The 14,764-nt window shown below is 34.2% G+C and overlaps 1 protein-coding gene across 4 annotated transcripts in view; it reads left to right on the forward strand.

The window, feature by feature from the left end:
- Positions 1 to 14,764, forward strand: part of XRN2 (5'-3' exoribonuclease 2) — an 85,809-nt gene that overhangs the window by 39,075 nt on the left and 31,970 nt on the right. For all 4 annotated transcript variants that reach the window (XM_054541497.2, NM_001133470.1, XM_054541496.2 and 1 more), the window contains 8 exon segments: positions 1,791 to 1,909; positions 4,082 to 4,217; positions 5,808 to 5,915; positions 6,004 to 6,093; positions 7,056 to 7,128; positions 12,486 to 12,569; positions 13,515 to 13,612; positions 14,024 to 14,103. In XM_054541497.2, coding sequence (XP_054397472.1) covers positions 1,791 to 1,909; positions 4,082 to 4,217; positions 5,808 to 5,915; positions 6,004 to 6,093; positions 7,056 to 7,128; positions 12,486 to 12,569; positions 13,515 to 13,612; positions 14,024 to 14,103 — 788 coding nt within the window.

Here is a 14,764-nt window from a genome sequence, read left to right on the forward strand (position 1 = left end):
GGTTTCATTATATCTAATTTGATGAAAAAAACAGCTTATGAAATTTGAATTTAATATGAATCTGGTATGTTCACAAAGGAATATTTTTGTTGGTAGAGACAGAGCAGTGGAGATTTAGCATTAAATGGTGAACAGCATTTTTTTCTAGAAAGTATATTATTATTTTTGTTTTCTAAAGATAGAGTTTATATCTTGTTAGTCAGTAATTAATTTTGTTAAAGTTTGCTCTTTACACAACTTCTCTGTAGACAGTTAATGGGAATGTCGCTCTCATAATTTAATCCAAATGGATTAGTGTAGGGTTGAAAAAACAATAGTGATTACTTACTGAATGGTTAACTACCATGTACCAGGTAGGCAGCATGCCAGTAATCTTTCACATGTATTGATGCATTTAATCCTTGCAATAACTTGTAAGGAAACAGAACGTTATCATCCCCATTTTAAGATGAGGCTCACAGAGGTTAAGTAATAAATTGTTCAAGGCCACACAGCCAGTAAAGGTTGAATTTGGTATTTCAGACTCAGATCTGTATAACTAAAATACAACAATACCTGCCTTGTTTTCCAAGTACAACAGTGCCTTCCTGTATTTATTTTTATTGGGTTTTTTTGACAACATTGTCTGTACCTTTTCATTAATAACATTGACATTATGTTTTTAAAAGAGACGTGCTCTAAGTTCTATGTGAAATATGATTTCATATTATTTTAACTTTTCTTGACCTGTGGTATGAACTGTGTTTATGCTGTGGATACTCTATAATTGTTATATCATTGAAATGGCCTTCTGTGCTCTCAGTTTAAAAAAAATTCAGTTTACTTGAAATAGCTAATATACTGTGAGTAACAGAAGAAAAACTTGACTGTGGAAATGTTTCTGCCCCTTATGTTTTTGGTGATGTGGTCCTTTAGCCTGAGTAACTAAAGTTGCAGAACATTTTCTTTTAATTTTTAAATATTAAAATATGTTAGGGTTATATTAAAATATGTTAGTTAAAATTAACCTATTATGTTAATTGAGTTAGGTACAAAGGGAAGATAGTACTGAATTTAAAATGACAGCTAAGTCTTTGAAATACTAATAAAATCTGCATTTTTCTAAGATGACTAATAGATTTTTATTTGTAGATTGATTTTTAAAACGGAACATATAAAGTAATTTAAGTTATCTAACACAGTCTTATTAAACTTGCTTTTCAGAGTGGTTGTACTAGGTTGAAGACTTAACCATTTAACTGCATTCTCACCAGCATTGACCATTTTATATATTATTGCATCTATATTATTATATATTATATGCTATATATGTAATACATTTTATATATAACATAGAGCTATACATATATATAAAATATATGTATGTTTTTTCCCCTCATAGCTTTGCCATTTGGTAGGTGGCAAATGATTGTGAATTCCTAACAGGAATTGTTACAATTGATTGTCACAAATGATTGTGAACCACCGAAGGAAAATAAAATTCAAGTACTATAATTTTAAAAAATATATAAAATTAAAACTTTTTTTTCTTCAGAAACTTTTTTTTTGCCCTAACAATGTTAATTCTTTTCAGTTTAAGCATAGAAAGTTTGGGTATTACATTACTTCTTTTGAGGGGAAGTGAAATGGAGCAAGATCAGTCTCTGTACCTTCTAAATATGTTTACCATCTCTATGTAGTAGCTTTAAAAATGTTACTGTGAAACACGGTAAGTAGTGGTGGTTGGATGTACCTTCTTCTGTAAAATGAATAATGAAATCCTTCTTCTGTAATGTCATCATTGTCTGCAGAGTCCTTCGATATCTCCTAATACGAGTTTCACATCTGATGGCTCCCCGTCTCCAATAGGAGGAATTAAGCGAAAAGCAGAAGACAGTGACAGTGAACCTGAGCCAGAGGATAATGTCAGGTGAAGCCATTTTTTGGTAGCACTTTGTTAGCAAATTGCTGAAATAGATGCAGTCTAATTAATGCTATTTAGCTTAGAGCAGCAGTGCCTTCAGATGCTTGCCTGTGATCTTTTTATCCATCAGTAATTAATGTGGAGGGTTAGAATAGTCAGTAAATTCCAGTGAGATGTGTAAGCTGTAGCTGTTAAACCTAAGTGTCTAGATTAGTATGCGTGCAGGCTTTCGTCCTCCAATCCACTTTTCCCTCTGAGACCAGGCACAAGATCAGCTAGATATGAGGTGTTTAGCTCTGACTATGTGATCTGAATGTTGCTGTTTGGAGACTGATGAAATTTTCAAGCTGCTTAACCTAGAAAGTTCAGTTATACTTAGACACTTAATATAGTTTGCCTTAATCTTCTCTATTGAAAGAGTTCTTCCTCAAAATGAAATATGCAGAAATCATTCTGTTAAGAGATCAATATGTATGTTTTTTAAAAACCACAGACTTGCATATGCGCAATTATATTTCATGACAGAGGAGTTTCCCTTTAACTGTATACTTTAAATTTAAAATAGGAAGCTGATTCTTTAATTCATCCTGAAGTTTGAGATCATTATATAATAAGATTAACAACCTCTCATGTAATTAAATCCAGATTTGAACCGTGGGCTCCAAGTGCAAAAGGCCAGCAATCTCAATAATTGTAGCTCATTAAGAATTTAGGAAAACGATCTATTTCAAAGGTAAACAAGACAGTAGTCACCTACAGCTCATGCTTCTTTTACAGGACATGGAAAGTGTGTGATTTGTGTTTATGATTAGAAACTTTGCAAGGGTCATATGTGGTTCTGCACATTTTTCTAACATCCTTTGATTTCAGATCCATGTCTACTTGTGATTGAACATTTACTCTGTATATCTTTAGTTTCTATCCTCTACTTTCTGTACTTTGGATTTTCCTCTTACAGCATGTCTTTGGTTTTGTTTACTATGTAGCCATCATGATCAATACTAGTTTAATAGGTAACTTGATTTGTTTAGTATTTTATTGTTTAATCCTAGAGGATGATTAAGGGTGGAAATGCCTCTACCAAGAAATGCTTGGGGCTTTTAGCATTTTTTCATTAATATTTTCTGTAAAATAGTGATAATCCACCTTATGAATAGGAGATATTTCTAATTGTTATTCTATGAATCCTTTGTGTTGTGGGAGGGGTAGATTAAAATTGATACGGTATATTCTGAAACATGACTGCAATTAATATGTGAGATCTGGCACATGGAAAAGAGGCCTAAATGGAGAATCATCTTGATGTTTTTGATCTGTTCTGATGTTTTTAAAAGTGTTCTTTGGCTTCTTCATGTTCCTTAAATGTTAAATCTTAGAGAATAAGAAATGGATTCTTAAAAAAACATAATACATTGGGTGAAAATGTGGTTGGTCACATTGTATTTTCAGTGATGAATGATAATTTAGTGGATTCATTGACCTGCTTCTAGATTTTACCATAACATACATATGTTTGTGTGTGTGTATGTATACATAGATATATAGAGATATAGAATGTGTACGTCTCTCTATATATATCTCTATCTCCTTTCCTTAAGCCATCAACAGCTCTTAGCTGAAAGAGGGATAAGGCCCAAGCAAGGATAGAGAGAGTAGGTATACACATAATTTCTGCCTAATGTCTAGATTATTCTTTTATAAACTATTTTTTACATTTAAAAAAGTTACCTGTGTGAGTCTTAAGTAATTTAGTTGACTTTCTTTGTATGGTTTAAATATATTTTAACAAACTAAGGAACTTGAACTATATAAAATATCTTCAATATTTGAATCTTAAAATGTAGCTTTAGAATTGTACAAAGAAACATATAAAGTAGTATTAAAATTTGAGCAAATGTGTTCTATATATTTTTCAATAACATTTTTTAAAATGTGGTTTTATAATGGTCTTACCAGAATCAGTGACTGGGGTGTGTTTAACTGTCTTTAAGTTGATAATAAATCCTATGAAATTAGACTTTTTAGAAATAATTAAATGAATATGTGTTAGCATGAGTGTTTAACTCTTTCACATTTCCCCTGGGTATTAAATATAAACTGATTTGGGATATAAATTGGTAGACAGCCTGTTACTGAAGATGTGTTAATTCAGCATAAATGAGCTGTGCCTGGTTTTAGGTTATGGGAAGCTGGCTGGAAGCAGCGGTACTACAAGAACAAATTTGATGTGGATGCAGCTGATGAGAAATTCCGTCGGAAAGTTGTGCAGTCGTACGTTGAAGGACTTTGCTGGGTTCTTAGATATTATTACCAGGTACAAAAAGAATATTTTCCTCTGAATTTGTAGTTAATCATTTAAGAAAAATAGTAATTTCTTTTTTTTTTTTTTTTTTTTTTTTTTTGAGACGGAGTCTTGCTCTGTCACCTGGGCTGGAGGGCAATGGCGTGATCTCAACTCACTGCAACTTCTGCCTCCCAGGTTCAAGTGATTCTCCTGCCTCAGCTTCCTGAGTAGCTGGGATTACAGAGCGCACCACCACACCCGGCTAATTTTTGTATTTAGTAGAGACGGAGTTTCACCATGTTGGTCAGGCTGGTCTCAAACTCCTGACCTCGTGATCCGCCTGCCTCGGCCTCCTAAAGTAGTGGGATTACAGGCATGAACCACTGCGTCCAGCCCAGTAATTTCTGTAATAATAGTATTATTGAGCTGGATCTTGAAAACAAACCCAGGCTCATTTTTTAAAGCTCCCTATTCAGAAGTCCGTATTTGTAAATATTTGTTTCTGAAGATGTGGAAGCTTCTTAGGTATTAATATAGAAACAAAGCTAATTTTTGTTAAAAGTATTTTCAGCATCAAGTAATGTGGTTGACTGCTCTTTGTCTTTAAGATGATGAAAGGTTAGTGCTTTTTAAATTGGAGTTTAAAAATAACTGAGTGATGAATTGACAGTCACTAAATGACTGAACAGAAGACAAAGCCTGGAAAATACCAATAAGAATTCTAAAGGAATTTGAATGCTACTCTCTTCATAATATAGTGATGATACATGAAGCACATTCTAATTGGAATAACCTGTATCCTACCTTTTGATAATTGAAATGTCAGATTGGTGAGAGATTAGGTAGACATATTGAGGATTGTAACACTGATAGTTAATATCTGGTTTCGTGCTTAGAGAGCAAACCAAGTTAAATTTGGTGTGACCTGAGAATAGATGAAGTGTGTTGACAAGTAGAAAGTAACACAGTGCACTGAGTATTGACTGTTAAGTACTCTGCGTGTTTTACTCCTACTGTCAAGATTTAAATTCACTAGACACTGTCTTAACACATCTTAGATATCTCTTTCCTGTGAGTATAACTTGCTTTTGTTTTCTTTTTGCTGTGTTTACTCACATGTTTTTATAGTCAAAAGAAACTTGTCAGGTGAAAATATAATGGTGAATTTTAAAATGAAACTCATGGCTGTTTTACTTTCAACTGCTGTTCCAATAATGTCTCTAACCACCTTACATGCTCAGTAAATGTCTGCTGTGACTGCTTTTGGTTTTACTTGATGATGACAGCTCTAGAGATGGAAAGAAATGTCACCAAATGTATTTTAAGGATAAAAATCTTACCAAATTGTGTTTGTGAATATGAAGTTTGGCAGTAACTACTGATTTTTCAAAGATGCTTTGTAGCATTTTTAAAGTCAAAGAGCCATTGATATGAATTGAAACTTCAAATTTAAACAATTTTTAGGAGTCATGGAAAAGATCAGTATTTGGAATATATGCCAGAAGTCATGTGTTTTATAAATAGAATATTATAGGTTAACAGTCCTAATTTTTGTTTTTTTAATTGTGTTCATCATTAACATAGGTTTTTGATTTTGTTGTTACTTTTTAATGATTCTAGGGCTGTGCTTCCTGGAAGTGGTATTACCCATTTCATTATGCACCATTTGCTTCAGACTTTGAAGGCATTGCAGACATGCCATCTGATTTTGAGAAGGGTACGAAACCGGTAAGCTTAATTACTTAAAGTCATAAAGTTTATAGAATTCTGGATTAGATAATAATCTTGGGTCTTTAACGTTTTTTCTTTTTTGCAGTTTAAACCACTAGAACAACTTATGGGAGTATTTCCAGCTGCAAGTGGTAATTTTCTACCTCCATCATGGCGGAAGCTCATGAGTGATCCTGTGAGTCTCAGTATTTTGAGTGTGTGGGTGACAGGATTTTTGTCACATTTTATTAGTATCAGTTACAATTGTTTTGCAGCTGATAGTTAAAACAGTGAAGTACAGAAACAAAGTATGTTTTTTACTCCAAACACACATATATTTCCTACTTTCTTTGGCCCTGCACAGTAAATCAGTTTGTTTTGGGGAGAAATTTTTTTGTTTTGTTTTTGATTTTTTTTGTTTGTTTGTTTTTAAGACGGAGTCTTGCACTGTTGCCCAGGCTGGAGTGCAGTAGCGCCATCTTGGCTCACTACAAGCTCCGCCTCCTGGGTTCACGCCATTCTCCTGCCTCAGCCTCCTGAGTAGCTGGGACTACCGGTGCTCACCACCATGCCCAGCTAATTTTTTGTATTTTTAGTAGAGATGGGGTTTCACCATGTTATCCAGGATGGTCTCGATCTCCTGACCTCATGATCTGCCCACCTTGGCCTCTCAAAGTGCTGGGATTACAGGCGTAAGCCACCGTGCCCGGCCAGGAAAAAATTTTTGTTCTCTGGCTACCTGTAAGTCTTTAATTTTATTTGTTCCAGCCATATTTGGTAGCCACCAGAGATGAGGAGACTGCCTTACCCAAAATCACCTGTGAACTTGTTTTGTATGCTAGCTAGAAAGAGTGAGACCCAGCCGGGAAGTAGGAAGTGTTAGAATACGTAAACCCTTTACTTTCTGCCTGCCTGAAGCCCATAGTTGTCAGTTCTAAAATTCTTCTGCAGTAATGCTTTTTCATCTTTTAAAATAACATTGTTCATTTTGTTTTACTATACTTGGGATTAATGACCTAATGTCTCTTAACATTTTTTAAAAGGAATGCACTTTATTTTCTCATCAGACCTTATGACTTGAATGAAAGTCATATCAAATTCTTTATGACAGAGATGTGTGACTTCTGTTTTGATTCTTTACTTTTCTCCTTAATATAGGATTCTAGTATAATTGACTTCTATCCTGAAGATTTTGCTATTGATTTGAATGGGAAGAAATATGCATGGCAAGGTAAAATTTAGATGTTCTTTTCTGATAAAACTGTGAACAAACATAATTTTTGAAATGAAATAATTCTGTAAAAGATAAATATTTTAGCCTGGGCAACATGGTGAAATCTCATCTCTACAAAAAATACAAAAATTAGCCTGGCATGGTGGCTTGCACCTGTAGTCCCATCTACTTGGGAGGCTGAGGTGGGAGGATTGCTTGAGTCTGGGAGGTCTGGGTTACAGGGAGCCATGATTGCACCACTGCATTCCAGCCTGGGAGACAGAGTGAGGCCCTGTCTCATTAATAAATAAAATAAATAAATAAATAAATAAATAAATATTAAAAGGTAAATATTTTGAGAATTATATGTGAAATGTTGATATTTCTCCATCCAACCTGGGATTAGCAATGATTAATAGTAAATTTAATTATAACATTCTTAGAAGCAGTAAATTGAGTTGAAATAGGTTGATAATTACATCTTTGTTTCCTTTGTGATTAATTAATGGGGCTTGTTACATTCAGTCAGTAGCTCATTAACACCTTTTGAGGTTGCTGAGAAATACAGAAACACAGTAGTGTCCATGTGGAGATTTACGTATACTCCATGGAAACTTTTGAAAAATATGCTAGAAACTTTTATTTAGTTTAAATACTTAATGTTGATCATGACTTTTCCTACTAGTTTTTCATTCCATTAACAGATTTTGTAGGAATGGCTATATAAAATTTGTACTAACTTTAAGGTGTATTTACCACTCAACCAATATGTGATGATGATTGAATGTAAAATACAATAAAGAAATATCTCGGCCGGGCGCAGTGGCTCATGCCTGTAATCCCAGCACTTTGGGAGGCCGAGGCGGGCAGATCACGAGGTCAGGAGATCGAGAGCATCCTGGCTAATACAGTGAAACCCCGTCTCTACTAGAAATACAAAAAATTAGCCTGGCGTGGTGGCAGGCGCCTGTAGTCCCAGCTACTCGGGAGGCAGAGGCAGGAGAATGGCGTGAACCTGGGAGGCAGAGCTTGCAGTGAGCCGAGATAGCACCACTGCACTCCAGCCTGGGTGACAGAGCAAGACTCCGTCTCAAAAAAAAAAAAAAAAAAAAGAAATATCTCTTACACAGTAAACCAGCTGTTGTTTCACTCTAAAGTCATCCTGCAGCAAATTTTTTAACCTTTTCTTCCACCATACATTGTCCTAGGGTAATAAACACATTTGGTAAAGTCATATTTTCATTTTTTACTTATTGTTCCCTGTGGTTGGAATGGCCAATAAAATGACTTACAGAGAATCTTGAGACAAAGGGGAATAAATAATACAATTTACAAATTGAAAAATCAGGAGGCTTTGGAGTTGACTTGATTTATTTAGTAGCAGAAATATCATATCGCTTCAGTGGAATGATCATGGAAATGCACCCATTGGGGTTATATAAGTGTTGTGTGCTTCATGATCATGTATTATTACATGTTAAATGGATTGGAGATTCGGGTTTTTCAAGGTGCTTTGTGGAGGATGTCTTGATTAAAGCAGAGAGAGAAGATGCATAGGACAGTGAGGGATGTAAAAATACTAAGTAAATTAATTAAGAAGCAAATATATTTTTGTGTTTGTTAAATAAGTAAATTATTAAATCGTTGTCTGGGTTTATTAAGTAGATAATTAAATATATAAACATGCAGGTGACTTGTCAACTCTGTCATTGTGGTATATATTATTTCTTTCACTGACAGGGTATTTTCAATATAATTTAACTCTAGGGGAAAAGTGAGATAATGTACAAGAGTTCAGGTTTCTTCACATCCTCTCCAACATTTGTTATTTTGTTTTTATTAGTAATAACCATGCTAATGGGTATGAATGGTATTTCATTGTGGTGGCGATTTGCATTTTCCTAATGATTAGTGATACTGAACATCGTTTCATGTCCTTTTTGGCCATTTCTAAATCTTTGGAGAAATGTCTGTTCAAGTCCTTTGCTCAATTTTGAATTGGGTTAATTTTGTTGTTGTATTATAGAAGTTTTTTATATATTCTAGACATTAATCTTTTATTGAATGTATGATTTGCATATATTTTCTCTTATTCTGTGGATTATCTTTTCACCCTATGATGATGTCCTTTGATGCACACAAGTTTTTAATTTTGATGAAATCAAGTTTCTTTTTTGTTGTTTCCTGTGCTTTTGGTGTCATATCCAAGAAATCTTTACCAAATCCGACATCATGAATCTTTCTTCCTATGTTTACTTCTAAAAGTTACACAGTTTTAGTTCTTACATTTAAATCTGATCCATTTTGAATTAATTTTTGTATATGGTGTAAAGTAATGGTCCAACTTCATTCTTTTGCATGTGCATATCAAATTTTCCCGGCACCACTTGTTGAAAAGACCATTCTTCCCCCCATTGAATAAGTTGGCACTCTTGTTGAAAATCTTCTGGGCTCTCTATTCTAGTCCATTGAGCTATGTGTTTGTCCTTATGCCGATGCTATACTGTTATAATTACTGTAGCTTTGTAGTGAGTTTTGAAGTCAGAAATTGTGTCTTCCAACTTTATTCTTATTCAAGGTCCCTTGAGATTTCACATGAATTTTAGGATGGGTTTAAATTTTGACCTCAAATATTTTTGTATTTTATACAATGTTTTATATAAATATTTTTACTTAGCTTAGTAGTGAGAACACACTTTGCTTGAGGTAAAATTTAGTACTGTTGGGAAATACAGTTTCTTCCTCATACATGTTTTTAAAACTTACTTAGTGAAAGTAGTGATAATACTTAGTTAAGCTCTTACCTGGGTTGAGTACATCTTAATAGAAGATGAAGTATATCTGGATACGTCAACATTTTTAAACGTGTGCTTACCAACATTATATGTAATTTTTTTTTTTTTTTCTAAGACAGTCTCACTCTGTCGCCCAAGCTGGAGTGCAGTGATGCGATCTCAGCTCACTGTAACCTCCGTCTCACTGGTCCAAGCAATTCTCCTGCCTCAGCCTCCTGAGTAGCTGGGATTACAGGCGAGTGCCACCACACCCGCCTGATTTTCTTGTATTTTTTGTAGAGGTGGGATTTCACCATGTTGGCCAGGCTGGTCTGGAACTCCTGACCTCAGGTGATCCGCCCACCTCAGCCTCCCAAAGTGCTGGGATTATAGGCGTGAGCCACCGCACCCGGCCCAACACACGTAATTTGAAAGCAATATCGTTTTGGTCAATTTGCTTAGTACTATATAGATATATGGCATAGTAGTTTTGATTGCTGTATATTTTATATATGAATAGAGAATTTAAGTAATTCCATCAAGTTACACAGTGGCAGACCTGAACTCAGGTCTGCCTGAGTTAAGACCTGAACTCAGGTCTGCCTGAGTTAAGACCTGAACTCAGAAAGTCTGATACTAGAGCTCACATTTGAAGTGACTGTGTAATACCTAAGTTATTACCACTACTTGGGCTCCCTCTGGGTATTGAAAGAATTCAGTGAGATAATGCATGAACATAAGAAGTGTTCAGGAAACAGTAGCTGCTATTCTCATGTTTACTATCAGCTCACTCTAGCTCTGTCATATCTGGATGTAAGGCATTCCTTTCTGTGCTGGCCAGTAGGGCAAATTTATTGCTTAGTAATTTTCTTGCTGTTGAGTAGCACTTCACATTGTTAACTGATTGGATTTAGCTTCTGGAATTGATATTGTAGAAAAGTCTTATTTTATATATATATATAAATGTAGTGGGTAGGATATATATATCTTATTTTATATGTATATATATCTTATTTTATATATATATATCTTATTTTATATATATATCTTATTTTATATATATATATATCTTATTTTATATATATATATATCTTAAATGTAGTGGGTAGAAAACAAGCTAGATGATGCTGTAGTTTCCCCTTGATATATTTCTCTTAAGTGTATGACTAAATAATATTTTAGCAATTTCCTGGGTTTTTTTCATGTGTTTACCAGTTATTGAAATAGCCTGACTCACATGTTAGGTATTAAGAGCCTTGAAATCACTCTTTTAGGCCATTCAAAATTCATACTAGAACTTAGTTTCTTTTTAACTTAAAAAAAAAAAAAAGATCAGGTGCAGTGGCTCATGCCTGTAGTCTCAGGACTTTGGGAGGCCAAGTTGGAGGGATTGCTTGAAACAAGGAATTTGAGACCAGCCTGCGTAACACAAGGAGACCTCATCTCTACAAAAAATTTAAAAAATTAGCTGGGTGTGGTAGAGACATGTGCCTGTAGTCCCAGCTACTCAGGAGCTGAAGTGGGAGGATTGCTTGAGCCTGCGAGTTTGAGGCTGCAGTGAGCAATGATCGTGCCACTGCACTCCAGCTTGGGTGACAGAGTGAGACCCTATCTTTTAAAAAAAATCTCTTACTAGGTAGTGAAATTGAATATGATTCCTAACTTTGAAAATGCAATAGCTAAATAATTAAGACTTGGAAACCTTTTCATTTCTCATAATTTTAAAGGGAATAATCACAGATAACAGTGGTTTTGAGTAGCAGTAGTTTCAGAATTATTTAATGCTATTTAGCATTTGTCTTTGCTATGTATCGTAAAATTTTTATTTAGCCAAAATACTACTTATACTGTGTAGAGCAGAAAATACATATGCTTCAATAACTTTGTATATTTTTCTTATAGCATTGTATTAGTGATGTGCTTCTTTGAAAATTATGCTTCTGGGTCCAAATAAGTGCCCTTAATTTCAGCATACTGCAGAGGATCATTTTAAGCCCCAAATGAATAGCCTCTGTTCTGTCCCCTGCCCCCTAAGTTATTTAAGCAAGTCTTTAAAATTTTTTTGTATATAAATTAATTAGTAGGCCTTAAAATGTAAAAAGAATACTATGGAATTTTAGAGCAGGAGGAGATCTATGCATTCTGGTTGAACAGAATTGAGTATTTTAGTTGAAATGCTCTCATTTTACAAAAGATGAAACCAAGTACTAGAAAGATGAAAGGACACACTCAAGCCCTAGGGAGAGTAACTGGCTTGCTTGGGGGCATCTTAGTAACTAAAGTGAGAACATATACTGGTATCCAGGTAGCCATTTGTTCATTTATTTAAAATTTTTATCACCATGGAGTTAAGATTCAGAAAACATGATTTTTCATATAAGCCATTTTAAGAATGGAAAATACGTAGAATTTTTTCTCCTGCAACTACAGGGGAAATATTAGCATCTGAGTTTTGGCTTAATGAGACAATAAGAGTTCAGTTCCAAAACGTTTTTGTATCAGCAAGGAAACTCTACTAGAAACGTTCATTTCGAGCAATGGTAAGTTGGAATTTGGGTGATCCTGGTAGCAGGGGTGGTTCATTTACACTTGTTTTCCCAGGTGTTGCTCTCTTGCCATTCGTGGATGAGCGAAGGCTACGAGCTGCCCTAGAAGAGGTATACCCAGACCTCACTCCAGAAGAGAGTAAGAATTATACTTCTTAGTTAACACTGATCTGTATAATATACACTTTATATTTCTGTATAAAATTAGACCTTCCTTCTCCCGTTTGTCAGATTTCCCATAAAGGGGGGTATAAATCATTGATTTTATTTTCTTATTACAGACGTTGACTTTGCTTCTTAATTCATTATCTGTAAGTTGAGTAGTAGTTGAATAAAATGTTTTAACTTACAAGTATTTGTTAAATTTTTTAAAAAGCAATACTTCAGCAATATCCTTTGACATTTTGATTCTTATATGACATGCACATGCGAAAGTATCTTTTGCCTGTTGGGAAGATATTATTCATTTTCTCCATCTGCCTTTCCCTACTCCTCCTTTCCCCCCAATAATAACTACTTTGTTTAAAAGGTTAGGGTGAAACAAAAGCATATGCTCTTAGAGTGCTAACTTGAAATATGACATAAAAGGAGGCAATTTGTAATTAATACTGACAGTAAAAAGTATTCATATTCGGAAATTGCAAAGCTGGGCTCTATTGAAAAATTTAATACCATTATAATAAGCCTCTAGAAACAATTTCTTATCCAAAAGATTGTCTTTTAGAACAATCTTTTTGTTACACGTATTTTTTGGGTCCATGTGATATTTTGATACCTATATACAATATGTGATGATCAAAATAGGGTAATTGGGATATCCATCACCTCACATTTATCTTTTCTTTGTGTTGGGAACATTACAGTTTTTTTCTTCTATTTTGAAATATGTAATAAATTACTAACTTCCCCACAGTACTATCAAATACTAGAACTTACTCTTGTCTAACCTATCACTTTAAAATTATTTTTCATAAATTTTATAATTCTTAACACTTAGATGCTTTCCCTTGTTTTATGCTCATAAAATTGGTCTTGTAGGTACAATTTTTTTATGTGTAGGTCTTATTCTTTTCTTTCCCTGTAGCCAGAAGAAACAGCCTTGGAGGTGATGTCTTATTTGTGGGGAAACATCACCCACTCCATGACTTCATTTTAGAGCTGTACCAGACAGGTTCCACAGAGGTATGTTACACAATTTGGTTAATTAGAAATGCACTTTTTAAAATTTTGGTAAAGTATGCATAACATAAAATTTACCATTGTAACCATTTTTAAGTGGTTATAATTCTGTGGCATTAAGTATATTTACAGTGTTGTATAACCATCAGCACTTTTTCAGAACTTTTTCATCTTCCCAAATAGAATTTCTGTACCTTTTAAATAATGTTAAATAATGTATCAGAATTTCATACCTTTTTATGGCTGAATAATACTGTATGTGTACTTTTTTATCCACTTATCTATTGGTAAATATTTGGGTTTGTTTCTGCCTTTTGGCTCTTATGAATGATGCTGCTATGAACACTCAAGAATCTGCTTGAGTCCCAGTTTTCCATTCTTTGCATATGAGATCAGGAATGCATTTTTCCACAGCCAGTGGATGTACCCCCTGAACTATGTCATGGGATTCAAGGAAAGTTTTCTTTGGATGAAGAAGCCATTCTTCCAGATCAGTAAGTTTCATTTTGTATATAATTGAGGTGACTGGAAGGAAGTTTAGTTAGGATTTTTTTCCTTGTTGTCTAAATGTTTATTTTCTAATAATAGTGAGAAAATTGTATTTAAAATAAGACAAAACCTTGCTGACTGAAAAAGGCTTGGGTTCAAAGCCCCAGCTCTTCATAGTAGCTGTGTCACCTTGTGCAGGGAGCTCTGGGAGTCCCTTTCAGGATATCCTAAAGGTCAAAACTCTTTTCATAATGATACTAAGATGTTACGGTGTTACTTGCTTTTCTTACACTTTCTCTCTTGAGTGCACAGTGGAGTTTTCCAGAGGCCTCTCAAGAGATAGAAGCAGAGGAGAGTAGCTATTAAATAGATACTAACCAGATATTAATGAGATTTTTGAAAGTATACAACAATGACTTTGTTTTGCTTTGTAAAAAAAAAAATAGCTTTTCATAAGAATGTTATCTATGTTAACATGTAGGGTTATCTTTTAGTATTTTAAAAATTTCTTAGTCGTAATTTTTAATGAGTAAATGTTCATAAATATAACCACTATAAACAAAAGCCCTTTGAGATTTAAGAATGTGAAAGGGTGCTGAGACCAGTTTGTGAACCACATTTCCAGGAATGGAACTGCTGGCCATAGAGTATGTGTATCTTCATTTT

The sequence above is a fragment of the Pongo abelii genome, chromosome 21 (genome assembly GCF_028885655.2).
Source record: "Pongo abelii isolate AG06213 chromosome 21, NHGRI_mPonAbe1-v2.0_pri, whole genome shotgun sequence".
Classification (NCBI taxonomy): Eukaryota; Metazoa; Chordata; class Mammalia; order Primates; family Hominidae; genus Pongo; species Pongo abelii.